General features: G+C 45.3%; 2 protein-coding genes and 2 pseudogenes across 4 annotated transcripts; all 4 read left to right on the forward strand.

The window, feature by feature from the left end:
• The first annotated feature begins 1,552 nt into the window (after nt 1–1,552).
• On the forward strand, nt 1,553–4,093 carry LOC311358827 (toll-like receptor 7 pseudogene; annotated as a pseudogene). The gene is made up of 2 exons: nt 1,553–1,617; nt 1,837–4,093. The product of its transcript is annotated as a toll-like receptor 7 pseudogene (transcript).
• Nucleotides 4,094–4,248: 155 nt separating this feature from the next.
• On the forward strand, nt 4,249–7,870 carry LOC311358828 (toll-like receptor 7 pseudogene; annotated as a pseudogene). Its single transcript has 2 exons — nt 4,249–4,272; nt 4,775–7,870. The product of its transcript is annotated as a toll-like receptor 7 pseudogene (transcript).
• A 582-nt stretch (nt 7,871–8,452) lies between these two features.
• tmsb4x (thymosin beta 4 X-linked) lies at nt 8,453–9,485 on the forward strand. The gene is made up of 3 exons (XM_084478131.1): nt 8,453–8,523; nt 8,988–9,100; nt 9,190–9,485. The coding sequence occupies exons 2-3, from the start codon at nt 9,001–9,003 to the stop codon at nt 9,216–9,218; spliced, it is 129 nt and encodes a 42-aa protein (XP_084334257.1). The 5' UTR covers nt 8,453–8,523; nt 8,988–9,000; the 3' UTR covers nt 9,219–9,485.
• A 9,865-nt stretch (nt 9,486–19,350) lies between these two features.
• Nucleotides 19,351–27,422, forward strand: egfl6 (EGF-like-domain, multiple 6; the record flags this gene model as incomplete). The annotated part of the gene is made up of 13 exons (XM_084478734.1): nt 19,351–19,424; nt 20,952–21,031; nt 21,339–21,431; nt 21,561–21,680; nt 21,950–22,069; nt 22,629–22,763; nt 22,856–22,978; nt 23,391–23,453; nt 24,033–24,275; nt 25,887–25,958; nt 26,053–26,148; nt 26,408–26,670; nt 27,120–27,422. 13 exons carry the CDS (start codon nt 19,351–19,353, stop codon nt 27,228–27,230), a joined length of 1,593 nt encoding a protein of 530 aa, XP_084334860.1. The 3' UTR covers nt 27,231–27,422.
• Nucleotides 27,423–27,634: the final 212 nt, after the last annotated feature.

A 27,634-nucleotide genomic window follows, 5' to 3' on the forward strand; every position in this document is an offset into this window, starting at 1 on the left:
AATGAATAGGGAGAGAGCTGTATCTCCATTTTCCGAGATCTAAGGGGCATAAAAAACACATGTTTGAAATCACGATGAAAAACAGACTAAAATCGCTGAAAGGGTTTGGTGGTTTTGTATCAAATTAACATTTTAAAAGCCCTTTTTCTTACAGGTAATCTTGGACTGCGCATGCGCAATGCTTCACGACACAGTTTTCATTTACGGCATAACAACACCGGCACTGCACTGACAGCAAGTTAGCTTTAAAAGTTAGCTTCTGCTGCCGAGCCAACAAGATAACAGGTAGTCGAAGTTTTCCAGTCGATGCTGCTTGTGCCGCTCCAGCTGCTGGTTCTTCCCTCCTGATTGAAAATAATAAGTGTCGCAAAAAGCGTGACCGCGTAGGACCTGCAAAATGATTGGAGCAACGGCACCGGAAGAGGCGGGACATGTGCAAACAACTGCCATCTTGGCGTTACGAAGTTTCCCCATGCATTTCAATGGGTGATTTTTTCAGTGATGTGTCTCCTCCTTCTATAGTGTCTCTGATAGAACAGCTTTTTTTAGTGCGTCGAAAGTCGACGGTCATTGGATAATGCTGCGATTATGTCCCTCCCATGGACGCTCAGCGTCTCTGGGAGTGCATGGAGGAGTGGGCTGGCCTGGACGCTGGGCTTCTGTGTGATGATTGGAGGGTCTGTGAAAGACTGAGTTGCCATTTGATTGACAGCCTTTTTGATCTATAAAAAAGAAAAAAAAAAAAATTCCTTGCTTCAGTTTAACATAATTCCCACATTTCCTTGTTCAAGGATATCGTTTTGGTAGTTGACCATCACTTTGATTAAGGGAGCCTGAGGTCTTCAGATCAGGAATTGCAGGGTGACAAAGCAGGGAAAGCTGTGTGATTTCTTGGTGTTCCTTAAAGACATGGAGTTGGACAGTGCAATGCCTCAGCTTTACAAACTGTTCTCGTTAGTGGCAACAGTTGGAGCTACATGTGCATGTGTATAAAGGAGCATCTCCTGTTTAAAGCGGCTCAAGTCCTACACCGATAACATAATGGGCCAAGGCCGTTTAAGCAGCCTAGCTCTGCTGGCCATTGAGAAGACACTGGTAAAGTCACTGGAAAAGACAGCTAGTTGGTATGACAGAGCATTTCCTTGAAAAGGAACAGAGAGGATAATTTACATATACATAAATTGACAATTTACTTGATGTAGGCTGCTGAAAGACCAGCAGCCGCCACTGGATTGGTGGGAGTGTTCTTTTTGTGGTTGTGGATTTTAGCGAGCCAATACTTACGCATGTTTTATCTATCAAAACATGTAAGTGGCAGGTTCCTTTACTGTTGACAATGTACCTGGTTGTGTGCATCAGTTTCAAGTGAAGCCAGATTCCTCTGAAGAAGACCTAGTTCTGTGTCAATGTGAAGGAAGCATGCTCAACGGCCACCCTTTTAAGGATGCTACATCATAGAATGCCGACAAGCATTGTTCCAATGTTGAGAATACTCTCAAATTTGCACCCTTTGCGCGTCCTTTGTTTTTGAGAATTCTGAGATTTTTCAAGGATGCATCTCTGGATCCTCAACAAGCCAAAATCCCCACAATCCTTTGCGTTCACACGCTGCGCTTGGTATTTAAAAATTGTGAATGGAAAGCAATACACATTGCTTTACACAAGTGGAAGTTATTTGATTTCAGAAATATTTTGTGTCGCATTGCTTTTTATAGATTAATCATGTAAATGCAAAAAATTAAGCTTAAAGACCTGTGCGATTTTTTTTCAAACATTTTTGCAACATAATGATAGGCTATATTTTGCATGGATTGATTTGTTTTAATATATACGTAGCTGGTGTAACTCACTGACCACCGTGCTTCCGGAATGGTTTGTCAACTTAAAAGAGCTGAAGGTGCTCGACCTCTTGTCCAACTTTTTGGCCGGGGAGGTGGCGCACTATAACCTTCCAAAAGCCCTCCACCTCTAGAGGAGCTGGATCTATCGTTCAACTACGAGCTGCAGAAATACCCAGCCACTTAGAATCTGAACCCCACGTTCTCCATCCTCAAATCACTGAAAGTGCTTAGGCTTCCGGGCTTTGTGTTCCAATCACTGACCGTGCAAGGCATCCAACCGTTGATGTCTTTACCCGACCTGAAGGGTTTAGATCTGGGCACAAACTTCATTCAAATGGCCAATCTCAGTGTTCTGATGGAGCTGAAAAGCTTTAAAATAATCAATCTGTTGGATAACAAAATAAGGCCCAGAGCTGTATAACTCTGTCTCTGGTCACCAGGCTCGGCATTGGTCACCTATGACCGGTGCTCAACGATTTGGGGATGAGAGTGTGAGAGAGATATATTACTTCAGGTATGATGAGTATGCACGTAGTTGCAAATACAAAGATAAAGAGCTTGGGGTTTTTAACTCTTTTGTCAATGCACAGTGCAGTCATTTTGGCAAGACCTTGGACGTAAGCAGGAACAATATTTTTTTCCTCCATTCAAAATGTTTTAATCTTGGCGATCTGAAAGGCCTTAATCTATCTGGAAACGCAATGAGCCAAAGTTTAAATAGCAGTGAATTCACTTATCTAAAAAATGTACAATATCTTGACTTCTCAGCGAACCGTCTGGACCTTCTTCATCCCACTGCGTTTCAAGAGCTGCAAAATGTGGTCATCCTAGACATAAGCCTCAACAATCATTACTTTGAATCAGAGGGGTTAACCCACATGCTTAACTTCACTGAACATCTACCCAAGCTTAAGATACTTCTCATGAATCATATGAATCAATAACAAGATCTCAACATCTACTAACACAGAGATGAGCAGTTACTCCCTGGAGAGACTGGAGTTCATAGACAACCGTTTAGATATGCTTTGGAGAGATGGCGATACAAGATACATTGGGTATTTCAACATCTCTGACATCTCTGAGAACAACCTCAACTTCATTCCCCACGAGGTGTTCCATAACCTGCCAGAAGGACTATCTGAACTATACATTAGAACTAATAAACTCACCAAATTCTTCTGGGGAGATATAGACAAGCTGACTTTGTTGAGGATTTTAGATCTAAGTGGGAACCATCTCACTAGAGTTCCCATGGTACTTTCCAACTGCACCAAATCTCTCCAAAAACTGATTTTAACAGGAAACCAGATAGAAAATCTCTCCCCAGATTTCCTGAAGGATGTGTTCACCTTAAAGTATTTGGATCTCAGCTTCAACAAACTAAAATACATGGAACACTCCAGTCTCCCTGATAACATCGTGAATAATATGGACATTCTCCTCCTACACAACATATTCACCTGCACCTGCAACACCACTTGGTTCATAGAGTGGCTCAACAGCACCACCGTCACCATCCTCCTGCTGGCCACCGACGTGACCTGCGACACCCCAGGGGCCCAGCGAGGTTGCTTGGTCCTCACGGTGGATATGCTGGCCTGTCAGTACCACTACCTGTCCCTTGTGCTCTACATCCTGCTGACGTCCACGCTACTCGTCTTCGTCACCCTGGCCGTCTCCAGCCACCTCTTCCTCTGGGACGTCTGGTACACTTCTGCGTGGCCAAACTCAAAGGCTACCACCGCCAGCCCTCGTCGCAGAGCTGCCCGTACGACGCCTTTGTGGTGTACGAGAAGAAGGACCCGGCGGTGAGCGAGTGCGTGATGAACGAGCTGTGCGTTCAGCTGGAGGAACAGGGGGACCGTCCCCTCCGGCTGTGCTTGGAGGAGAGGGACTTGATCCCTGGGTGTCCGGTGGTGGACAACCTGTGCCAGAGCATCCATCAGAGCAAGAGGACTGTGTTCGTCCTCACCAACCGCGACGTGAAGAGTGGAAACTTTAAGACGGCGTTCTACATGGCGCACCAGCGGCTCATGGATGAGAAGAACGACGTCATCGTGCTGATCTTTCTGGAGAAGGCAGCGAGTAACTCAAAGTACCTGAGACTCAGGAAGAGACTGTACAGGCGGTCTGTCATGGAGTGGCCGACCAATCCTCAGGCTCAGCCATACTTTTGGTTTGCCCTCAGAAGCGTGCTCGCTACAGAGAGTAACAAGCAGTACAGTGACATGTTCAGGGAGACGCTGTAACGGAATTACGGATAAAACGTCAAATCAGCATTCTTATTAGAAATCTGAGGGGATTCTATGATTCATTGGAATTAAAACATGATCAATCTATGTACCCTAAAAAGGGAAGTAAAAAAACCCGCTGCCTCCTGCAATTTCTTGATGGGTATATTTTGATGAAGCTGCTGCAGTCTGATTTAGTGTGTTCACCCACAAGAGAATACAGCTATTTTCCAGTGCTATTGAATTGACATTTAACGACTTTTTAAAAATTAATCTTGCAGGTCCATCACATTCACAATGGTGAGTTATTGAAACATTCATTATATATGCAATCACTAAAACTATATTTTTGTGATTCATGTTTTCTATATTTTCATATTTGTACTCTATTCCATGTCTTATTCAACTTTACATTTTTATTTTCAAAATACAATAACATATAACCATGAATTAAAGTTACACTTCATAGCTTTGGGAATATTTGTCATTCTTTTTAAATTGTATTTTTGATTATATTGTAGTAATAATTTTACTAATATTGTACTTTATATAGACAAGACAAAGGCATCATTACTTCTCTTCCAATATTTGTATTGTCCGAATACACCATATTATGTGTGTGTGTGTGTGTAACCTGTTGCTGAAAATGATGATACATTTCTTAAACTGAATAATTCTTCTGCTTTATGTTATCTACAGAATACCCCTATCTACTGGTCATACCTTGTAGGTCGACTACTCTTTCTGTTTTTACATCAAGGGAGTCATACTGCCATGTTTCAACCCAGTACAAATTGGATGTCACGGCAGTTTCCATGTGATGTCAAAGTTGGACACTATCAAAGGCCAAGACTTGTGTTCGACTGTGGGGCAAAAAAACTTCGAAAGGTACCTGACGGGATAACCAGCAATGCCACTGTGGTTATTTTATCAAAAAACGATCTTCAGCTAATACCAGGGAATGTGTTTTCTCATCTGGAAGATCTCGCTGAACTTTATCTTTACCAGGCAAAAAAGTATGGGCTTAAGAACCTCGACATCAATAAGGATGCTTTCAAAAATTTGAAAAAGCTGCTCAAACTGGATTTAAGCAACAATCGTCTGACTCATATTCCTAGAAATCTTCCTCCTAGTCTGACAATAATTCGGCTAAACAATAACAGCATCCTGGTGCTCAATGGGAACAGCTTTTCTGGGATAAGAAATGTGACACATCTATTCTTAAACAAAAACTGCTATTTTAGCAATAAGTGCTACAATCCAGTAAATATTTCAGATGACAGTTTTGCAGTTTTGACGAAGCTTGAAGTTCTGGATCTTTCCAACAACAATTTAACACGTGTTCCAAAGGGACTTCCAACAAAGCTAACCAACCTGATACTTAGTTACAACCAAATACATTACATTTTTGAAGAGGATTTTAAAGAGCTCCATCACTTAAAAGCACTGACAATACGTGGAAACTGCCCAAGATGTGGAGATGCTCCATTTCCCTGTGTACCTTGCCCCAATATATCTCTTGGAATCCATCCTAAGGCGTTTACTAACCTTAACCAACTAAATACGTTACACTTAGCAGGCAACTCCCTGACAGAACTTAATGACTTTTGGTTTGAAAACCTCCAAGATCTGACAAAACTCTTGCTATCATTCAATCTTTTACAAAATGCCATTCAGGGTGAACTGAAGTGTTTTAGTAGTCTTTCAAAATTACGACATTTAGATCTTTCGTTCAATTTTGGACATAAAACATACCCAAAGACTGTTCAGCTGTCAAACAGTTTTTCAAAGCTTAGGTCACTTAAGGTATTGCACTTGGTTGGTTTAGTTTTCAGAAAAATTGAATTTGATACTTTGAAACCTCTTGTTTCACTCAAACACCTTACTGTGCTAAATCTAGGGACTAACTTTATTGTTCACTCTAATTCCACTGTATTCAAAGAACTCCCACAGTTGCAAAGCATATTCCTATCAGAGAACAAACTGTATCCCATTTCAGTAAGTATGCCTAACCCACCTGGCCGGGGGGGAAATGTTAAAGCCAACCTGATTTCTCCACCACACCTGAGGCCCCGCCCGTTGAAACCTTTTAGCACTTTGGCTAATCCAGAGTGTATTAATGCAGGTCGTGTGCTGAGTTTTAGCTCAAATAATCTTTTCTTCATTACTCCGGAGCAATTTAAAGGCTATGGTAATATCTCATGCCTTAACCTTTCAAATAATGGGTTTTCATCTGCATTAAATGGGACAGAATTTGTGTCGTTGCCTAATCTGACATATCTGGATCTGTCATTTAATAAGATTGACTTGGCCTATAGCAATGCATTCCAAGAATTAAAGAAGCTAAAGGTATTGGACATCAGTTTCAACGACCACTACTTTAAAGCCTATGGGATCACACATGATTTAGATTTTTTAAAAAATCTGCCTGTTCTTAAGATATTAAATATGAGCAATAATTGTATTCATACTTTAACTACCAAAATGTTTCAGAGTCAGTCATTAAATGAGCTTCGATTTGGACACAATGAGCTTGGGACTCTTTGGAAAGATGAATCGTATATAGATCTGTTTAGAAACCTCACTAATTTGTCAATACTAGACATTTCTTCCAACAACATTGCTGCAATTCCTGATAAGGTTTACGGTTCGTTACCACGGAATCTCACAACCCTGTTCATAAATTACAACAAACTCTCGGATTTTAATTGGACTAAACTAGAAGATTTCAACAACCTCTTGTTCCTCGATCTAAGTCACAATGCTATGACTTATGTACGAAGCGTTACCTCCCGTACTTTAACATCTCTGAATCTGGCTCATAATCAAATTGCACAACTCTCAAATGGATTTTTAGAGGGCGCCGTAAGACTTACAACCCTCTCACTGAACCACAACATGCTGACTGTTATCAACCAGACCAATTTCTTAACAAAACCTAGAAACTACCTTCAAACGTTGTCTTTACATAGGAACCCAATTCAATGCTCATGTGATGCACTGGATTTTATTCTGTGGATTGAAGACAACAATGTCACAATCCCAAGCCTGACCACGGATGTCTACTGCTTCGTAGCCTACAGCCACCCCCAGGTGATGATTTACTTTGAGTTAGACCAGTGTGTCAACAACACTCTGGCACTGCTGATCTCAGTTCTCACAACTACCTTCATTGTTGTCACCATGTCGATGGCAACGGTGGCGCACATCTTCTACTGGGACGCCTCCTACGTCCTGCATTACCTGAAGGCCAAATGGAAGGGAAATCGTTCTTCGGCCTCGTCAGACAACGTGTACGACGTCTTCGTGACCTATGACACCAAAGACCCCTGGGTCTCGGAGTGGGTGCTGGAGACGCTGAGGGTAAAGCTGGAGGTCGAGGGTGAGAAGGCGTTGCCCTTGTGCCTGGAGGAGCGGGACTGGCCCCTCGGCGTCCCGTTGATCGACAACCTCACCCAGAGCATTCGCTACAGCCGCAAGACCCTGTTTGTGCTGACCAAGGCATACGCCAAGACGGGGGTGTTCCGCTTGGCCATGTACCTGGCCCACCAGCGGCTGCTGGATGAGAACCTGGACGTGATCGTGGTGCTGATGTTGGAGCCGGTGCTGCAGCACTCTCACTTCCTGCGTCTGAGGAGGAGGCTGTGCGGGGAGAGTGTTGTGGAGTGGCCCAGGACTGCGGCCGCTGAGCCCTGGTTTTGGCAGAACCTCAGGAATGTAGTCAGGGTGGACAACCAGAAGATGTACACCAGCACTTACTCTCAGTACTTCACCTGCAGCCGGGAGAGAGACTGAAACTGTAGCTTGGACATTTTCTCTTTTTTTTCCTGAATTACTTTCATGTTAAGTTACTTCGTTGTTGTAGGCTATTTCTCCAGTTATCTTTGTTGAGTGATTCTTTTGAACTGGTCTTCATGGGTTGAATGCTATAATAATGTGGGTTAATAATGAACTAATAAACTTACTCTCAGTACTTCACCTGCAGCCGGGAGGGAGACTGAAGTTGTAGCTTGGACATTTTTTTCTCAATTACTTTCATGTTAAGGTACTTCAATTTATTTACAATTTACGAATTACAATTGTTGTAGGCTATTTCTCAAAGTTCTCTTTGTTGATTGATGATGTTGAACTGATCTTCTTTATGGGTTGAATGCTGTGTGTTAATAATTAACTACTTTTAACAGCCTAGTTTTATGTCATAGTGTTATTAGGCTTTGTTTTGTACTGCTGTTGTCTTTTGTTTTTCCATAAGTTCCATAATAAATAGGCTATTCATTTTTTTACGGAGGTTGGGCTGAATCGTCATTTCGGAAAGGGTAGTGAACTATGAGCATGACGTCACGTAATGATTTGCATATTGTCGAGTACTTATACCCTGGAACGCCTCCCATCCAACACTGCACCCTTCAACCAGGCAAAGGACAGACGCGCAGCCTAGCATACCTTTGGTAAGCTCACTGTTTGTATTTTAGTCTGAAATAATTCTAGTGATGCATGTTGCACTTAATAGTTGACTTACTATCGCTGAACTGCAGGCGTTGGTTATTGTTGATTACACAGGCGTTTATGAGCGACGACATGCACTTATTTCTCAATCTACTAACAGTGTTGTTGTATTGTCTCAAATACCACATCAATTTATTAATGATTATCTGCCTCATAGCGGTTAATTGGATCAGTTTGGTTAATTCCGTCTTGCCTTGCTGACGGGCGTTGGTGACTTCAGGGGACGCGGAAATCCACATTAACCCTCCCAATTAAACAGGAAATACACGTGTACGTTCTAACCTCTGCATTCATTTACTCCGTTAATGAAGAAACTACGAATGCATTTACTTTGCATTGATGTGGGAGGGAGGGGGGCAAGAAGTGAGTTAATGTAACGTTTATTTTTATTTTTTTATCCCTATAGAGAACCCGCAAATATGGAAGACAAACCTGATTTGGGAGAGGTGACCAGCTTTGACAAGACAAAGTTGAAAAAGACTGAGACGGAAGAGAAGAATCCACTGCCCACCAAAGAAAGTAAGTTATGCTCTTAGTTCCGGGAGAATTGTTTGTTGCGGTGTTGCTGGAACCCCCGTCATTTGTTTTGAACCCTTGTCTCTCTGCAGCCATTGAGCAGGAGAAGGCGACGTCATGAGGGCGCCGTTCGTGAAAGCGCTGTACGTGAACGCGCTGTACATTCTGCACCGACGACCACCTGCAGCACAACCTGGACTTCACCCGCGTTTTTTCTCTTAAAGGGGCGAAATGATTCCACTTGCTATCAGGAACTAAAGTCATCATGACCTCCTGGTCACGTCTTCCTGAGGCTGCTTCCATTTGTAATGCATTTAATCCTTTGTGAAATGTCTACTTGTGGATGCAGAATGTGTTATGCAATTTGAAAAATAAAATGTAAAAATCATTTGCTTTGTTATTTTTGGATATGGTCAGGAGAAGCTTGGGTCAGGACTAATAGAGATGACTGGCAACTGTGGGGGGGGGGGGGGGGGGGGGGGCATTGCAGCATAGGTTTCATAAGATGCTTGCATTTAGCACATTAATTTCTCTAAAGCAACTTGATGCTTGTTATTACGGTTAAGGGTTGGGGATCAAACCCATAAGATGGAGAATGCTTGAGTCATGACGCCAGACTATCCTGCCTCTCGTGACAGACATTAACACCAGTGAGCATCGCGGCGTCTCAAAGCAGATGTTAGTCTCGTGTTTCACTTAAGTCAAATAGCTCAGCGTTGTGAAGTCCACAACCTGCCAAGGAGACTAGAGCCATCATTGCAACAGTATGTTGAGATTTCCTTTTGTGTAATAAACATATTTAGACATGCTACACACAGGGAGGTAGTTGCCTAAACGTTGACGTTGGCCCCCAAGAGAATTGTTAAGTAACTCCTAACAAGGCAGGCAATCGATACCAGAATATACTCCATACAGTAAGACTAGTTGACTGTATTCATGTTCACACTGAGAACACAGGTCCCTTGAACAGGAAGTGTGAAAAGGCTGAGAGCAGACCAGTTCCTCTCGGTTATTTTTACTGTGCTCGGTAGCAGAGGAAGCTGGCCTGCAGCGTGGTGAAACAACGTCTTTGTGTCTTGTGTTGCTGCACAGCTCCCAGTACTGGGCTTACTTCTTGTTTTCTCTGCAGCAGTTGAGCGCTTTTATTGTTTCAACTATTTGAGCACATAGTGTTATTCAAAGTAGAAAAGTAGACATATATATATTTGACAGTGATGATGCTTATGATAAATACTTTATTTATCCCGAAGGAAATTCAGGTTTTCAGTAGAAAGATAAAATAGATAAAATCAAATAAGGAATTACGTAAAAATTAACTATTAAATGGAAGGACACACCTATACATTATACACTATTCAAATACACATACCCACATACATATACACATAGAAACATATATATATATATATTTACACACGCACACACACATAGATGAGGATGATAGAATATGAGGGTTATTGTCATTTGTGCACATGTATTTTGTATTTTCTTTGTTTATGCATTGAAAGTCACAAAAAAAAGATCTTTCATATCAAAAATCCATGCCCAATCTAATTATGGTGAAGGAGGGATTGTGACTTAAGACAGATGGACTGTGAGGTTACAATGAGCTTGGCTCAGTCTGGTGGCTGCACACAGATGCAACACACAACAAGAATCAGTTTAATATCAACTTCCATGCAAATAAATGTCATGCCTTTTAAGTGTTCTCAAGAGTATCAACTTTATTATTCAATTCCAAGAATTCCTCTCTTCCAAATATTATTATTCTAATTTCTAAGGTTCAAAAACACACACACACACACACACACACGCATGGATGTTGATGGAACAAGTATTACTTAAACACGCATACACACAGGGAGACCTCACTGTTGGAGCAAGCATGTGAATTTGTGAAGCTGCCTGCACACAGGAAGTGAAAGCAGGAGTGATGAAGTGGGAGGCATCAGCATACGCAAGAGGAAGAGCAACAGACAGAGAGGTGGGGATAGGGTGGGGTGGGGACAGGGTGGGTCGAGGACAGGGTGGGGTGAGGACAGGGTTGGGTGAGGAGAGGGTGAGCAGTTCACAAGTCTACATAAGCTGAACATTACAGAATTAGAGCGAGAGAAATGAAGAGAGATGTGGTAACTACACAAAATAAATGGCTACTCACTGTATAATTTAACACTTCTGAACACATTTGGCAAGCTGTTCCAGGATCAGCTTGAGTTGAGCTGTTGATCTAAGGAGAAGAGCAGATATATGTTTATGTGATATGTTATGTGATATGTAAGGGATAATGCCCGACGAGGTGTCCATAATCAGGAATTAATGGACGACGCGGAGGCCTTGCGTGTCGGACGGTTGCCTCTGCGAAGGCCATTAATTCCTGATTATGGACACCTTGAAGGGCATTATCCTGCTTATACCATGGTCACTTGCCAAAGAAAAAAAATGAAGACCATTAATTTATATTTTCATGCATTTTACAATCAAAATATAAAGTTTTTTACAAGCCATCATTTAGTTTCCCTGGTAACGCCTGAGGGTTTGACTAATACCTGGAACAATCATTACCCTCCCGTAAGGTTCTTATGCAGCAGAAACGTTGTTCACTCCTCCAGTAAATAGGATGGAACTAAGATACAATGGGAGATATTCTAGTCCGCTCAGCTATGAGCCAGTGAGCTAATGTTATGTCAGCAAGATTCAAAGTCAATACCACTGCGTACGGATGACAAACAGTAAATATAATTTGACAGTATGTTTAACAACAAGACTAGCTAGCTAACCAGCCATGTCATTATCCCCAAATCAAAATCAAGATTTTCACGAACAAATGATCGGCTGTGTGTAATGTTACTGTCGGCCACGGCATGAAGCAGCGAGTTGAACAGCGAACGGGATGTGAGATTATCTTATGTGATACGAAGTATCAGTAAGTTTAGAGGGGAAGTGTACTTCTTGCAGCTCATGTGTTACAGTCGCCATCTTGTGATACAGGCTGATGGGGTGTTCTAGATGCCTCGGACACCAGCCTTCCGAGTTCACTTGTGACGTCATTTCCTGTTATAGCGTTCCCGTTCGTCTTTGTGATCGTGTCATGTCATTGGCTAGTCATTGTTATTTTTAGCTACATTAGCCTCTTTAGCAAACCAGTTTGAAAACGGACAACACAACTTTACATTGTATTGCACGCACAGCAAGACCGTGCAATGCATACATTGGTGACCGGAATAAAGTAGCAATGTAATCAAGTGTGTAAGAGCATTTAAAATCGACATTTAAATGACCAACGTGTTACAAATACAGAGTAAAAAATCTCTTCACGGGCAGAGCCATTTTTGTCGAGAGCGTCATCACATCACTCGTACTACTCTCAGAATCCCAAGGGGGCCGGACCAAAAGGGGGCGTGCCTCCGAGAAATGCCGCAAGAAAGCTGGGAGATTTCCCCACTTCCGAGGTATCTGGAACACCCCATGATACGCCAGCTAGTGCATTCATTTAGAACAGACAATTTGACTGAAACTACTTAGTAGGTGTCCATATATCAGGGATTAATGGACACCCTGCAGCCAATCAGAATCGAGTATTCCCCCAGACCATGGTATAAAATGTTACGTGATGTATGTTCTTGTGATATATGTTTAAGGTATACATGTTATGTTATGTTTATGTGATATACTGTATGTCATGTGATATACTGTATGTTTATGTGATATATTTTATGTGCTATACAGTATGTTCTTGTGATATGTGTTATGTGATATGTTATGTGATATATGCTTATGTGATATATGTTCGTGGGGGAAGGCTTGGAGGCTCGCTGTGTGTGCAGGTGAAAATTGAGCCACTGCTGTTCCATTATTCTGTCAGCAACACTCCCTAGCTTCCTGAACAACATAGCCGTAAAATAGGGTCCCCGTTTTCAGTGACCTGTCCCCGGCTACTGCTGCTCCCGGAAATGCTCACCATAACCGTGTATGTCTTCTCTTCCATAGTGGCCCTGACAGAACCCACATGCTGGCCCTCACAAACACTCCAGTACATGGCCTGACTTCTACAGATTTCCACCCCTTTGGACACTCTTCTGGTCCTCATCTCTAAAAAAAACCTGCATAATTTCTGAAAGGCTTGAATTTTGCGCCAGCGGTAAACGTTTTCATGATAACAACAAGCTCCACCAATCAAAGACATTGTGTTACACTTGAGGATTGTGGGTAGTGTAGTGCTTTAACTTGTGGATTCTACTGGAGCATCTAACATTGTTTCACAATCTCTTGGCTCGTGGTAAATATACCTTGGATGGTTATGACATAACCGTGCTCGTGTCGGTTCACAGGCCAGGCCTGTTGTGTCCAACATGGCAGCCATGTTGATGTAGGATCCAGCGGCCGATGCGGTGTCTCTGTTTATCCGTCATTCAAAACGTAAACATGAACACCCTGTTGTCTCATGAGGCCCCCACCGGAGCCACTTCTTCTATTCTCACCCAGAACCAGAACTGAAAAACAGGCTTCACCCCTCCTGACTGCCTATGCTAGCATGTGATAAAAATACCAAGCACATGTCCTACATCAGTAAAAGCACATGCACTGTTCGACACGCTTTTATTGTGTACAAAAAACAGCGAGTCAGGAAAGAGTGCCATATAGGGCAAGGTGTGCGAGAGGAAGTGGTTTGCAGCAGGCTCCATGCTGTGCAAGGCGACAACAACACATCTGTTGTGATGGGGTTTAGTGGGGTTATCTATCTAGGTGTTACTGCTGCATAGCAGACGCTGTCCTCCAAAGCGAGTGCATTTAGATACCGGGAAGGAACCAGTCAGTGTATTCATCTTGTTTAGGGATGCCTTCGGGTACACTGTGGATGGTCTGAACCCAGAACTTATTTGCTGGGAGTCAAGCACCCTAAAAAAGTCCCCCCGTCCATTTCATATGAAACTATGATGTAAGCTCAGCCGGACCCTATCCATTGGCTCATTCTTTAGATGGGACTCATCATGTTGTAGGAACACCCAGAGACCAAATACATATAATATATATATAAACATACAGGGTGAGGTTGATTGCAAGCTGTCATTGTGCCATTGTGCTACTTCCTTGCCAAGTGAATAATGTTAACAAAAGCGCGACCGTAAATGATCGTTCCTGTGATGATGGACACGCCTGGGGCTGAGATGGGTGTCCTTCTCTCTGACAGTCCGTCAGGGCACAACAAAGCCCTCGTCACAGGCCCGCAGCGAGATGAAGGAGGAGTGTGCTTCTCTGTCAGCATCCCAGACAAACGCACGTGTCCTACGGGGTGATGGTCGCAGTCCAGGGGATTCTCAGACACTGGGATAGTACCTTCTGTTGTTGTTTTGTTTGGGTTAAGGGCATTGTAGTTCACATGAATGAATTGGGTCTGTTGTGGTCTTAAATACCCAAGTGTGTGTGTGTGTGTGTGTGTGTGTGTGTGCGTGCGTCATGTGTGCGTGCGTGCGTGTGTATGTGTGCATGCGTGTGTGTGCGTGGGTGCATGCAAGTGTGTGCATGTGTTTGGTTGCATGTTTGTGTGTGGGCTGGTGCGTGGGTGCATGCAAGTGTGTGTGTTTGTGTGAGTGTGTGCGTGTGTGGGTGCATGCAAGTGTGTATTGGTGTGTTTGTGTGTGTCTGTTTGTGTTGAGCCTTGTTGAGAGATGAGATATGAAACTGTAACTTCCGCCATTCTGCTATTTATGACTCGGCTTTCTGTTCTCTTTGTCTGTCGTGCTTCCTTCACATGGCGTGTGCTTCCAGTAAAAAAACAAGTTGCCTTAGTTACACGGTGCATGTACAAGATTCCCAACATTTGTGTTCAAGCCGTTGATCATCAAGAGAACAGAGACCCTGACCTCTGCCCTGTGTGATGATAAAAGGGTTTAGGTTTACAAGACTCCGGCTACGAACTATATTAACCAGAGCGGCTGGAGTAAGACCCTCCATGATACTGATCTTCTTATGAGATACCATGTGTGAACCACAATCCAAAACATGTTAACCAATTCTTATCGATTATGATGGTGAATTGTCATTCAATGAAAATGGACAATTGCTTGAATGTACACAAATTGTAAAAGCTTTCATGCATTTCTTTCGTAACAGATGATAGGGATTTCAGGGAAACTGGGTCGCCTTTGTGTCGTGTCTCTAGGCCACAAATCAAAATCTTCTCATTAAATGCCAAAACTACATGAAGGAATGGGTGATGGAGGAACAGAGTATAGGGAAGCACTGCAGGGAATTCTCACCCCTGTGGATTGTTGAGAAGACTTCCATGTTGTTTTGACACAGTGCATTGATTGTACACAAACGATACACACAAACACAAAAGATACTACCATAGCAGGACACAACACCACAGTGAACAAGATGATTTGCTATAACTATATGTATATAATCATATTTATGTAGTTACATGCTATTGTAGAACTGCAGTGCAAATACTAACTATTGGTACTCAGTGTTGAGTTTCTCAATAGTTGCATCTGCAGTAGTACAAGAATAATTGGAGGAGATTCTCCATAGACTGATGACCCTGAATTGAGGCCAGGGTACAAGCTGAGTCTCGTACAGATAGGTTAGGCCCAGTGCAATCAAAACCTGCTTGCCCAGTCCCAGCGGGCGTGTGTATTCACGCTGAGTGAGGGGGGGTGGGGGGAGAACCCCCCCCCCCCAGGGAACACCTGGGGGGGGGTGGAGGAGCGCGTACTACCAGCCCCACCCTTTCATTATGTGTGACCTGTGAAGCTCTCAGCATTCCTACAACCTGCACACCCAAATAATTTTGTTTGTGTGTGTGTGTGTGTGTGTGTGTGTGTGTGTGTGTGTGTGTGTGTGTGTGTGTGTGTGTGTGTGTGTGTGTGTGTGTGTGTGTGTGTGTGTGTGTGTGAGGGCATGTTTGTGACATCATGTTTGTGTGACAGAGTGTGCATGTGCGGGACTGTGTGTATTTGTGTGTGCGTGTGTGTAACTTTGTGTGTGTGTGGGGGGGGGGGGGGGGGTTTGAAGTGAGATTTGACTACATTTAAAATATATATATATATATATATATATATATATATATATATATATATATATATATATGTGTGTGAATTTCAGTGACCTCAGATCGCTTCAGTGATGGAGCAGTGACCTCAGATCGCTTCCCAGAGAGAGGGGCTTCCAATTGAATTACAGAGACATTAAGACTGCTGCTGCATCACTGATGATGTGCGTGGTTCGATGCTAGGTGCTCGCATAGAAACTAAAAGATGGGATGAATTATGTTTCTTGCAGATTAATAAATAAAAATAACAACAAGGATGTTTCTGATACAATCTGAAACGTCCTATACCGTTTCCAAAGTTCTATTAAATATACTAAATTCTCAGTTGTTGATTTAGAACAGCAATAAACCTCAACCCACACAAATCCTACAACCTTCATAAGCTAGACAAAAGGCATTGTCTCATGTCTGGCCCTGGACTGAGTAGGACCATCAGCTCAGAACAGCTTCATCAGCAGCACAAGCGCATTAAGTGCATCGCTCTTGTCATCTCCGTACTCTGGGCAGGATGTGGTTGTGTAGGCCTACTCATGACTTTCAAAATAACTCCAGCACATCCTCGCCTTTTATAGTCAAAGACTCACTCACTGTCGAGTGCATGAGCCGGGAAACACAGGCCACAGCCGTCCCAGCGCTTTGGTCAGGACTCAGGAGTTTACAAAAGCATTGTCTCATTATAGCTGTGGCAGTTTTAAAGTCAAGATTTACTGAATGCATTCTGCAAAACTAGAAACTGCAAATAGAGAAGTAAATATAAAATCCAGGAAGTTGGCAGACTTACTTCCTGAAATGATGGAATGACATTCAAAAGTTTTTCTAAAGCGCTGCTGTTTCTCACACTGTTTTTTTTTAGAGAAGAAGATGTGGTAAAGAGAACTGTGGAAGAAAAATAGAAGGTGAAAGCTTTCATTGAACCAATGCATGTTTAACATACAACATTTCCAAAAAACGTTATAACAATACAAATAACAATACAAAAATAGAATCTGTGTTTAATTATAAACTGCTACATTTTACACACTGAAACATGAAGAGCTACGCTTTAGAATCACATTTTTCAGCTTGAAATTTCAAATGGAATGAAGATGAATGTATTTTCATAAATGTAGTTCGGCTAAAAATTCAGCCTGGCTCCATTCCAGAATCAATGATCATGTCTCCCCCATGTGGCAGAAAATGGGACTGCCGAACAACATCGTTTGAGTGGAATCGCCTGAAGAGCACTTACATTACGTTAATAAGCTGCAAGACGTGCCTGAATGCAGGATGTTGTTGCGGTAATGTTTACCTTCTCAGGGGCCATAGGTAGCCACACATACGCCTACCAGCCTCCCACACACATGATGTAGCGACACACACCTCTTCTGAAAAACCAGACCAACAGCCTTTTAGAGGCAACCAACCACTCAGCACACATGCTGGGGATGCCAGCTGTATTGTCTGGTGTTAGATGGGTTGCAGTGGCCCAGGATAGCTACACAATGGGACCCGAGGGGCTGTGTGTGTGTGTGTGTGTGTGTGTGTGTGTGTGTGTGCAGATGTGAGTCAAAGGAATGCAGCCAATCAACAGCCTTCTCACAGAGCTTCACACCCCACAAAAGAGTTGTCCATGATGTGTTTACGTTTGTTCCTCTGACTTCGAGTCTGTTAACTGATCCGTCATTCCAAAGACATCTTGGTGTTTCACCATATGTTACCTTTGTGAATGGAAATCATTACTACAGGTTCTGCAGTTATTTTTTAATCATTATTTCAGATTTTTTACGAATCAATGTAGGCGCAAATGACCAAATTAATATTGATATATTCAATATGGTAAATGAGGTGAGACATATATATATATATATATATATATATATATATATATATATATATATATATATATACCTGTATAGAGAGAGAGAGAGAGAGAGAGAGAGAGAGAGAGAGAGAGAAAGAGAGAGATAGTATAGTTTATAGTATAATATTTTATATATATATATATATATATATATATTGTATTTAACGTTTTATACTCATTATATTATATATTATACTATATACCTGACCTTTTTACCTTTTTATTTTATTTTTCACCAGCTTTGGCAATGCCAATGTATATTTCTCATTTTCTAACCCTTTTTGAATTGTCACCCAAACGACCTGCCTGGGAAGTCAAATCCCTGGTGATTCCACAGAAATATCACCTGTCCTGCTCACTGTAGAACAGAAGAGCCATGGGTGTGAGCAGATGTTGGCGCTGCCTTAGAGGTTTCAGGCTCATTAAAGACTTGTGGAGCCAGGAGTTAGCCTCTGTTAGCAGGGCTCCACGTGATAATTAGGACATCAAAGTGCAAGCAGTGGGTAATGACAGGCCTGTGCGTGTCTGGCTTCCACGATTAGCTGATCCAGCTAATTATCCACATAGACAAAGACCGATAACACACATGCTCACACACTCGCACACACACACACACACACACACACACACACACACACACACACACACACACACACACACACCCCCACACACACACACACACACACACACACACACAGACACACGCACACACACAGATACATGAACACACGGACATACATGGCCGTTCGTTGTGGAGGTCTGGACAAACAGCTCCATGTGATGCAGTGTATAGTTTCACCCTCAACATTTAACCCCCCACCTCCAGCAGCGCTAGTTTAACTCTTCATGCCCCCACAAACAGACTTCAGCACCGACACCGGACCCAGTTTAACCCTTCATGTGCCACAGTGTCCGCTCCAAAAGTGACACTCCATCTCTGGGGAAGAGTTTAGCCCTCAGTGTGGGCGGGAGAGAGAGGGGGAGTTGAGTGAGGGGGAAAGAATCAGAGAGAGTGGGAGAGGGGGGAAGAGAGAGAGAGAGCAAAGTGAGGGAGAGAGAGAGAGAGCAAAGTGAGGGAGAGAGAGAGAGAGCAAAGTGAGTGAGATAGAGAGAGAGAGAGAGAGAGAGAGAGGGGGGGGGGGGGGGGGTGACTTGGAAGGGGAGTGGAGTTTGCACTGGGGGGGGGGGGGGGGGGGGTGGTGGGGGGACACATGAACTCAGGCTTCCCTCGGGTGAAGTCTCACTCGGAGCGCTAGTGCTGGGCTGGGATTCCTGGATAGTGCCCGTTCACGAGCTGCAGCAGCCCACAGAGCCGTCTGAACAGCCAGCAGAGAGGAGAGTACGCATACAGCTGCAGACATGCAACAGTTCACCCTGATCGCCGCTGTCCTGTGCCTGGTCTACGTCTCGTCTGGAAGCGCAAACGTCCGCAGGTAGGACCACACGTCAGATGGAAACACGCCGGCTGCAGACAGAGAGAGCTGCGGCAGAGTCTGACTGCAGCTCACGGCATATGGAAATATGTCAAGGACATCAACGTTGAGATATTGAGATATGTATTCCCGTCTTTCTGCATGCTTTGCACCGCAAAGGTCACACGAGGTATAATTGACACCACGTTTTCCTGAGTGCTGGTCGTTGCTTATCTCTGTGTTGAGTGGCAGCTCAGAGGCAGAGTGAACCCTGTGTTGTGTCATAGCGGCGCACCTACACTTAAGGTTCCTGGAGCTTAGCTTATGAAGGTGTCCCTTGGAGGGGACCCATCGCCGCGCCACACCTCCACCCAGAGGCTGGCTGCAGGGGGGCCGTGGCGTCTAAATAAGGCACGACAACTGGTCATAACCCAGGAGGACCACCTGTTGCCCCCGGCCCCCCGGCTCCTCCGGGCTATTCTGGTGGGTTTCTACCAGGTCTCAGATTCCTCCAGCCCCCGTGGAGCCTGGGTGCTCTCAGGGCCGCCTCAGGGGGCTAGAACGTGTAACATCTGGGACCCCGGAGCCTGCGGCTGGGTCAGGGTGAGAAATGTCACCTTGAAGGCTCTCATGGGATTACTTCCAGGGTGATGTTATAGATGTGTGGTGCAGTGAGAGATTCTTCCTACATGTCGTCCAGTCACTACAATCCCTGCTTTTACTTTTCTTCAAATTCTGGTTTAAAAATACACTCATGCAGCAGTTTGTTGGTTGTGTCCATCGTGCTTCCTATTAGCCTCTGGAGACTGCAGATCGCCTGCAGACAAGAGAACGCCCAACTATACCTTAGACTTGCTCCAACGGACACACAACCACAACCACAAACACAAGAAGTTCCCTCAAGGGAACCATAAGAGTCTCTGGTGTAAGAGAAGCAAAGGGAGAGCATGTTTTCATGAAGCTTCAACAGCATGTCTGCTCCGGGGGTCCTTCACCATCTGCAGCCTGCATCCTGTCTCAGCAGGAGACCCTCTCTGCTCCCCAGGGAGCATGGTTAACAAAGGCTGGGCAGGCTGTTTGGATCCGACACCAGTGTGTGTAGCCAGATCATTACTAAAGCAGGCAGGTGCATACAATAAGTGAGTACAATTAATGTACGCACTTAATGTATGCTGTACGTCCTTGCAATTAAAAATAGTACTTGCATCGTGTGCATCGTGAAGCGTCTTATCCTAGCTATCTTTGTTGTATACGTGGAATGGGTTAACCTAGCGATTGTTAGTGCTTGGCACTTGGTTCTATGAATATCCTTACTGTACCGACAGTGTTATATTGTTTCTCTTTCTCCTGGCGAACATACTTATTGTAAGTCCCTGTGGAAAAAAGCATCTGCTAAATGCCCAAAATGTCTGTGGATATTCAATCAGCCCACCTTAGAAACACCTGCTGTCAGAACACAAACAAGGATAAAATGCAGTTCTTTGGAAGGTGTCCCCTTTCTTCGGGTGGATGTGAATAATGATGTTTCTGTTTGTCTTGTTACGTAAGCCAACCAGGTGTGTGTCGCTATGGGAGAAGACTGGAGTGTTGCTACGGCTGGAAGAAGAACGGTGAAGGACAGTGTGAAGGTAGGAGGATCTGTAATACAGGCCAGAGGAACTCCTTCACACAAACCGGGCTTCTGTCAAACAGCGAGAACGATAACTGGCAATCTGAGCTCATATCCTCTAATGGTGGATTTAGTGGAGCTTTCACTTTAAAGCAAGTGAAAAAACGTGAAAAAAAGAAAGAAAACATAAAGACAAAGAAAGAATGAACAAAAAACGTGAATGAAACAAGCAACTCTCAGAGCTTAAAACCAGACATTTGTGGTCTAACCCAACCCCTCATCCTTTAACCACCATCCTGTTATTGTACCTCTAAATGCTTCCCCAGCCCAGTGCTCGCCGGGCTGTAAGCATGGGGAGTGCGTCGGCCCCAACAAATGCAAGTGCTTCGCGGGGTACACCGGCAAGACCTGCCACCAAGGTCAGATTGGGTTTCTCCTCCTCCGTTCCATCCTTCCCCTTGGATCAGACCTGACTGATGGAGCGTACTTCCTGTGATTTGGGGGAACGGGGTTGAGAAAGATTGGTTGTGATGTGATGCGTTTCCCAGATCTGAACGAGTGCGGCCTGAAGCCGCGGCCCTGCGAGCATCGCTGCATGAACACTTACGGCAGCTACATGTGCTACTGCCTCAACGGCTACATGCTGATGCCCGATGGCTCCTGCGCAAGTGAGTGCCTTCCTACCCTCCTTCCCTCCTTCCTACCTTCCTCCCCTCCTTCCTTCCTTCCTCCCCTCCTTACCTCCTTCCTACCTTCCTCCCCTCCTTCCCTCCTTCTTACCTTCCTACACTCTCCATCAATGGAGCCACATGCAGGACATAAAGTTAATGCCTTTATAAAACTGAATTAGTAAATCGATTGCATGCGTTTGTGTGTGTGTGTGTTGTGTGCGTGTGCATGTGTGTGTGTACATGCATGTCTGTGTATGTGTGTCCAGACTCCAGGACATGCTCCCTGGCCCACTGTCAGTACGGCTGTGAGGAGGTCCAGGGGGAGATCCGCTGCCTGTGCCCATCCTCAGGCCTCCGGCTGGGGGCAGATGAGAGGACCTGTGTGGGTGAGTCCCAGCACAGACCGCAGTCAGCCACCATAACAAACATGGCTCCCTCCAGGTATTTCACTGGATGATTGACACTATACAGTATACAAATAAACACAGATATGTGGCGCAATAACAGCCAGGAGGGCAGACTGTGGGTATATTTCCATAACCCCCAGCCCACAGGGGAATATGCTACCACCAATGTTTTGGGGGTGTTTATGCCTGTAAGGATCTTTCAGTGGTATCCATCTCCATTTGATTAGCCGCTGTTGCTATGCAACAGTGGCTAGTCTATGTAAATGACAGCTGTTGCATATAGCGTCTTGGCCATGTGACTCTACAATGAGTCTGCTGTGAAAGGAATGCCTTGTTTTAGAATTCCTACCTAGATGGAATTATTGAATCATTGAATCAGCTCAGATGAATCAACTGTACGTCTTGTATCTCTTCCAATTAACGTCTATAAACAGAATACATTTCCAGTGTGTGGCAGCGATAGCCTATAGCAGGATGCAACAGGGTTCAATACAGCCACCCAAATCCCCCCTCCTCTGTCTCTCTGTCCCCACTGCAGATATTGATGAATGTGTCACGGGCAAGAACCTGTGCCCCTACAACCGACAATGCATCAACACCTTTGGCAGCTACTTGTGCAAGTGCCAAAATGGCTACGACCTGAAATTTGTGGCCGGCAAATACGACTGCGTAGGTAAGGTATACGCTCAACGGTGGAACGTATGAGCGTGAGATGCGTTTGCGTCGTTTGCACATTGGGTACAAATGCGACTCTGCCCATTCCAGACCTTAATGAGTGTGACGCGGGCGTCCAGAGGTGCAGTGACCACGGCGTGTGTCTGAACACCCAGGGATCCTACAGGTGTAGGTGCAAGCCAGGCTTCAGAGGCAATGGCTTTGAGTGCTCCGGTGAGATCTGCTGCATCCAACTCCACAAATGACTGAGACAAGCCCATTGTTTTGATGTCTCATGCATCGGATCGAATAGAGCGGTCTGGCAATGAGTGAGGCAGTAGTGGCCTTCCAGAGTTCACCGCAGGTCTATAAACCATGAGAACTCTCGTCGTTTTCCAGGCACATATTTCTTCCTTCCCTGAAAAACGTCTGCAGAACCGTAGCTGTGCCAAGGCCAGTTTCCTGTTCTTGATCCCCTCTTGCACATTGCACGAGGGATGCAGAGATTGAAAAAACACCTGGGCAAACATTGCACTGTTACCGCCGCCAGCGCTCTGGAAGGGGCACAGCAGTGGCTAAGGTCTCACTGTATGTGCCCCCCCCCCTCGCCGCCGTGTGACCTGAAGGACTCCTCTGTGTTTCATAGTCAAGCCCTTCTATCAGAGGCATTGGGACGGCGGTAGAGGAGGAGCAGACAAACTCCTCAATGGTGAGACTCGCAACGCCAGGTCGACCTCGGCTGTCTGCTCCTAACAGGGCCTCGTCGGGCCCCACCCATCCTAACAGTGCTCTACCTGTCTTAGCAGTGCTCCACCTGTCCTAACAGTGTTCCACCTGTTAGCTCCACCGGTCCTAACATTGCCTCGTCGTGCTCTACCTGTCCTAGCAGTGCCTCATCTTGCTCCACCCATCCTCTTTGACCACCATGCTCTGTGAACCCTTCCCTGACTGCTCCCTGTACTAGGCTGGCAGCACCTCTCTCCTACATGTCGTCCCTCTTTATGTGCGAAAATGTGCTTCTGCATTTATTTACAATATTCATACTGCCTACACAGCATGGAGCATGTCTGCCCTGCTTACGTTAACTCTGTCCATTAGTCAATCATAGCTGCGCTGTGAAAGCGATCTCCTTAATCTTCTCAAACATGACATGTGGGTCCGGGTCCAACCCACAGCTGCAGAGTTCACACGGCGTTCGTACGGGAATGATTAAAACATCCCGGTCCTGCAGTTCCGCCCCGTGATGGCGGTTCCATGTGTCCGACCCGTTTCCCCTTCCTGCCCACAGCCGTCCCAGAAGCCCCGGCCAGGCCCGCGACCCCGGACCCGGAGCGCATTAAGAACCTCATCCCGGAACCGCCGGCCACCGAGGCCCCCAGGGACCGGCAACAGCCCTTCGACTACGAGGGGGAGGTGTACATCGGCCCAGAGGAGGAGCAGAGCGAGCTGCTGCCTGAGGACGAGCAGGAGGAGCTGGAGGAGGAGGGAGGTGAGGAGAACAACCAACTCGGGCCAAGAGGAGATGTTTTCGGTAAGCCATGCTCCCCTCGGCCCGATCACTTTCATTAGAGGATGGGTTTAGGAGAGGCTGTGGGTGGTCCGCACCAAACAGAGCAAAACAACTTTAATTGGACCCCTACAGACTGCAAATGTGTAAATATGGACATTCACACGGTCTAATATTTTATTATTAAAAGTAATGCAGTATGAAACATCTACCTTAATATAAGACAACAAGGACATATATATAAGGTTTAGGTATGTATATATATACATAAGGTTAAGTTTAAGGAATAAGGTTGTCCTGTGTTCAGTATTGAAGTTGTTTGGTTTCATTGTAACCTGCCCTCTGATTCAGCTGACCATTGCCTCTGCTGCACGCCGCATCCTATTGGCCGACCTCTTGCAGACGTACACAGGAACCAAGAGTTGGTAATGTCTGGCTTTGCCCTAAGATGAGTCAGTATCCCCAGAGGCCTTCGAAGAAAGGCCTCAACGGTGAAAATGTCGACAATGAAATAATCATTAAACAAGTCACAAAAGCGTCAAACTAAAATAATAGCTGTTTTGCCAGAGCTTGCCCATCTGAATTCAATATTTACCGTTATCTGAAATGCTAATAAGAAAATCCCCAGAACATGAGCGAGTGAAACATATACAAACTGTGACACGGGACACCATTTTAACACGTCCTTTGTTTCCCCAAATCATCCAAACACGGGTAGACACAGTTCTTGACCGAAAAACAAGCTCAAGACACACATAGCAAAGCTGCCAACTCTCATGGTTTCACCGTGTGACACACTTTTTTGCCTGTTTACACATGCACACACACCACACATCCAATTTCTCACGGCAAAATTTTTTATAAATAAATCAGATCAGTATCATATCTCATCAGACTCGTGGGATTCTACCCAAGCATAACCAAGAGCTAACGCTAGCAGAACCTTCATTCTTCCCAAACCCCAAACCGCCCAAACCGCCACATGGTTCACTGGCAGCAGAGTGAGAGTGAGAGTGTCTCTGAGTGAGGGCGGCGTGAGGAGACAGGCCCCTCAGACATCCAGCCCCTGTAGGGTGGAATTTCCTGGGCTGGTATGTGAGAGCCTGGGGACACGGCTCATCCAAGGTGTCCTCGCTCCCCCCAGGAAGAAAGGGGGGGGGGGGGGGCTCCAGGGACTTGAAGCCATTTATTAAGTGTGTCCGGGGAACAGCTGTTGTGCAAACAGATTGGAGAGTCTGTCACCAGCCCTGCGGCCTCCAGAGAGCGCTCCACAGCCCCAGCTGTTGCACATCTGGCCGTCTACTCTCTGAGGAGTAGGGATCAAGTGCTTCTAAATGCCTGGGTCGCTACGCTGAAACGTGCAGTAAGGCATGTCTAAACGTGTGGGTTAGGAGATAAAAGGTTATTTTATCGTGAGGGGAATCCATCCTATGCATATTTTAGAACGCTACGGGCGTAGGATTACAGGACTCTCCGACGCCGAGAGTCAGAGCAGAGCTTTGCCGTTGCGTGATTTAGTGTTCCGAGAACACTAAACCTGTGAACTGCGCCACATATGAATGGAACTATTTCCGCCACCACAAGGTGAATACTTGAATATTTGTTTTGACACAAGTCCACCTCCTCTCTCTGCAGTTCCTGAGTTTGAATCGCTCTACGGCCCTTCAACAGAGATCCAAGAGATCCCACTAAAACCCGTACAAGAAGGTAAAGCATTTTAGACGGCCTGAAATCATAATGGGACCATGGTGTCGACTCGCTTTGCATTTGATTTGTTAAACGTTTTCCTTTCGCCTCCCAGAGTTCATTCTGGACTGTAATTTCGACCAGGGAGCTTGTGAATGGGTGCAGGACAAGAGCGACGACACCGACTGGAGTGTGGCCTACCATGAACGAGGTACATGAATGGATGGATTTATGGATGGGTGAGATGGATTCTGTTGATTTATGGAAGGATGCATGGATGTTGGTGAATGAATAACTCAATCAATGGATTGATGGAGGGATGAATCCACACATGGATACAGGGTCGAATGACTGAATGCATGGATGCTGATTCAGCAAAGACACACCTAACTGTCCCTCATCACAGCCCCCCGCTGACCCTTGAACGCCCCCCCCCCGCTGACCTTTGACCCCCCCCCCCCCCCCCCCAGGCGACCAGTACTACATGGCGATGAGCGGCCTGCTGGGGAACCACCAGGACGTGTCGCGCCTCAAGCTGCTGCTCAGCGACCGTGCCCAGCAGGGCAGCTTCTGCCTGACCTTTGACTTCCGCGTGGTGGGCGAGGCCGTGGGCACGCTGCGGGTGCTGCTGGACACCAACGGCTACGCCGTGTGGGAGCAAAGCTACAGCCGCGCCCAGGGCTGGCAGACGGAGTTGCTCACCGTGGCCTGGAAGGAGGAGGCCCCAGAGTCTGTGAGTACACACCACGCACACACACATGTAGGCACACCCGTGCATAGTAGACATGCAGGCAGGCCCGCACGCACACAAACACACATACACCCATAGACGCAAAGGAACGTCTGTTCCTTTGCGTCTATGGGTGTATGCGTGTTTGTGTGCGTGCGTGTCTATGTGTGTGTGTGTGTGTGTGCCACACATGCACACACACACACATAGACACGCACGCATGCACACACGCAGGCATGCACACACACACTCTCTCTCTCTCTCTCTCTCTCTCACTCACTTACACACACACACTCTTGATTTCTCACTCACTCACTTACTCACACACTCGATTTCTCACTCACTCACTCACTCACACATTTCCCTGACCATCTCTGCAATCAGAGTTAAACTGTTTAACAAAGCCCTACAGTCTCATCTGAATGTATGATGATTGATGTTTTCCTCTACAGATCATCTTTGAAGCTCAGCGCGGGAGTGGAGTGGGCGGGGAGATCGGGCTGGACAACGTGGTCCTGACCTCGGGCTCCTGTCAGGTGGAAGACGACGAGGCCCTCTTCTAAAACACCCCTCTGCCCCTGAGCACTCCGTTAGAAACCTCAACGACTCCCTTCTTTATTCTCCATGAGCCTCTCTCTGGTGGAGCTCCGTGTGGCTTGGTCTTTGTAGGTTATCCACACACCACAGAGAGGAAGGCTCATGGCTCTCTAAAGACAAGATAGGCAGGCTAGTGGTCAACAGCACACCATGCTGCTACACCAACAGCCATTATCTTGATGATGTTGGAGCGATGAAGTGTACCGTACTCTTAGTATTCACACAGAACATAACTCAGGTTTAGAACGAGAGAACCATCACTTTCATGTTTACTGAACCAAATACAAGCATTGTGTCTGGTTAGCTAGCTTCGTGTATAATGATGGTGGAAATTATCTTAAAACAAAATATATCTTTTTTTTTGTTCATT

This window comes from Micromesistius poutassou (genome assembly GCF_964030765.1).
Source record: "Micromesistius poutassou genome assembly, chromosome: 14".
NCBI classification, from domain to species: Eukaryota; Metazoa; Chordata; class Actinopteri; order Gadiformes; family Gadidae; genus Micromesistius; species Micromesistius poutassou.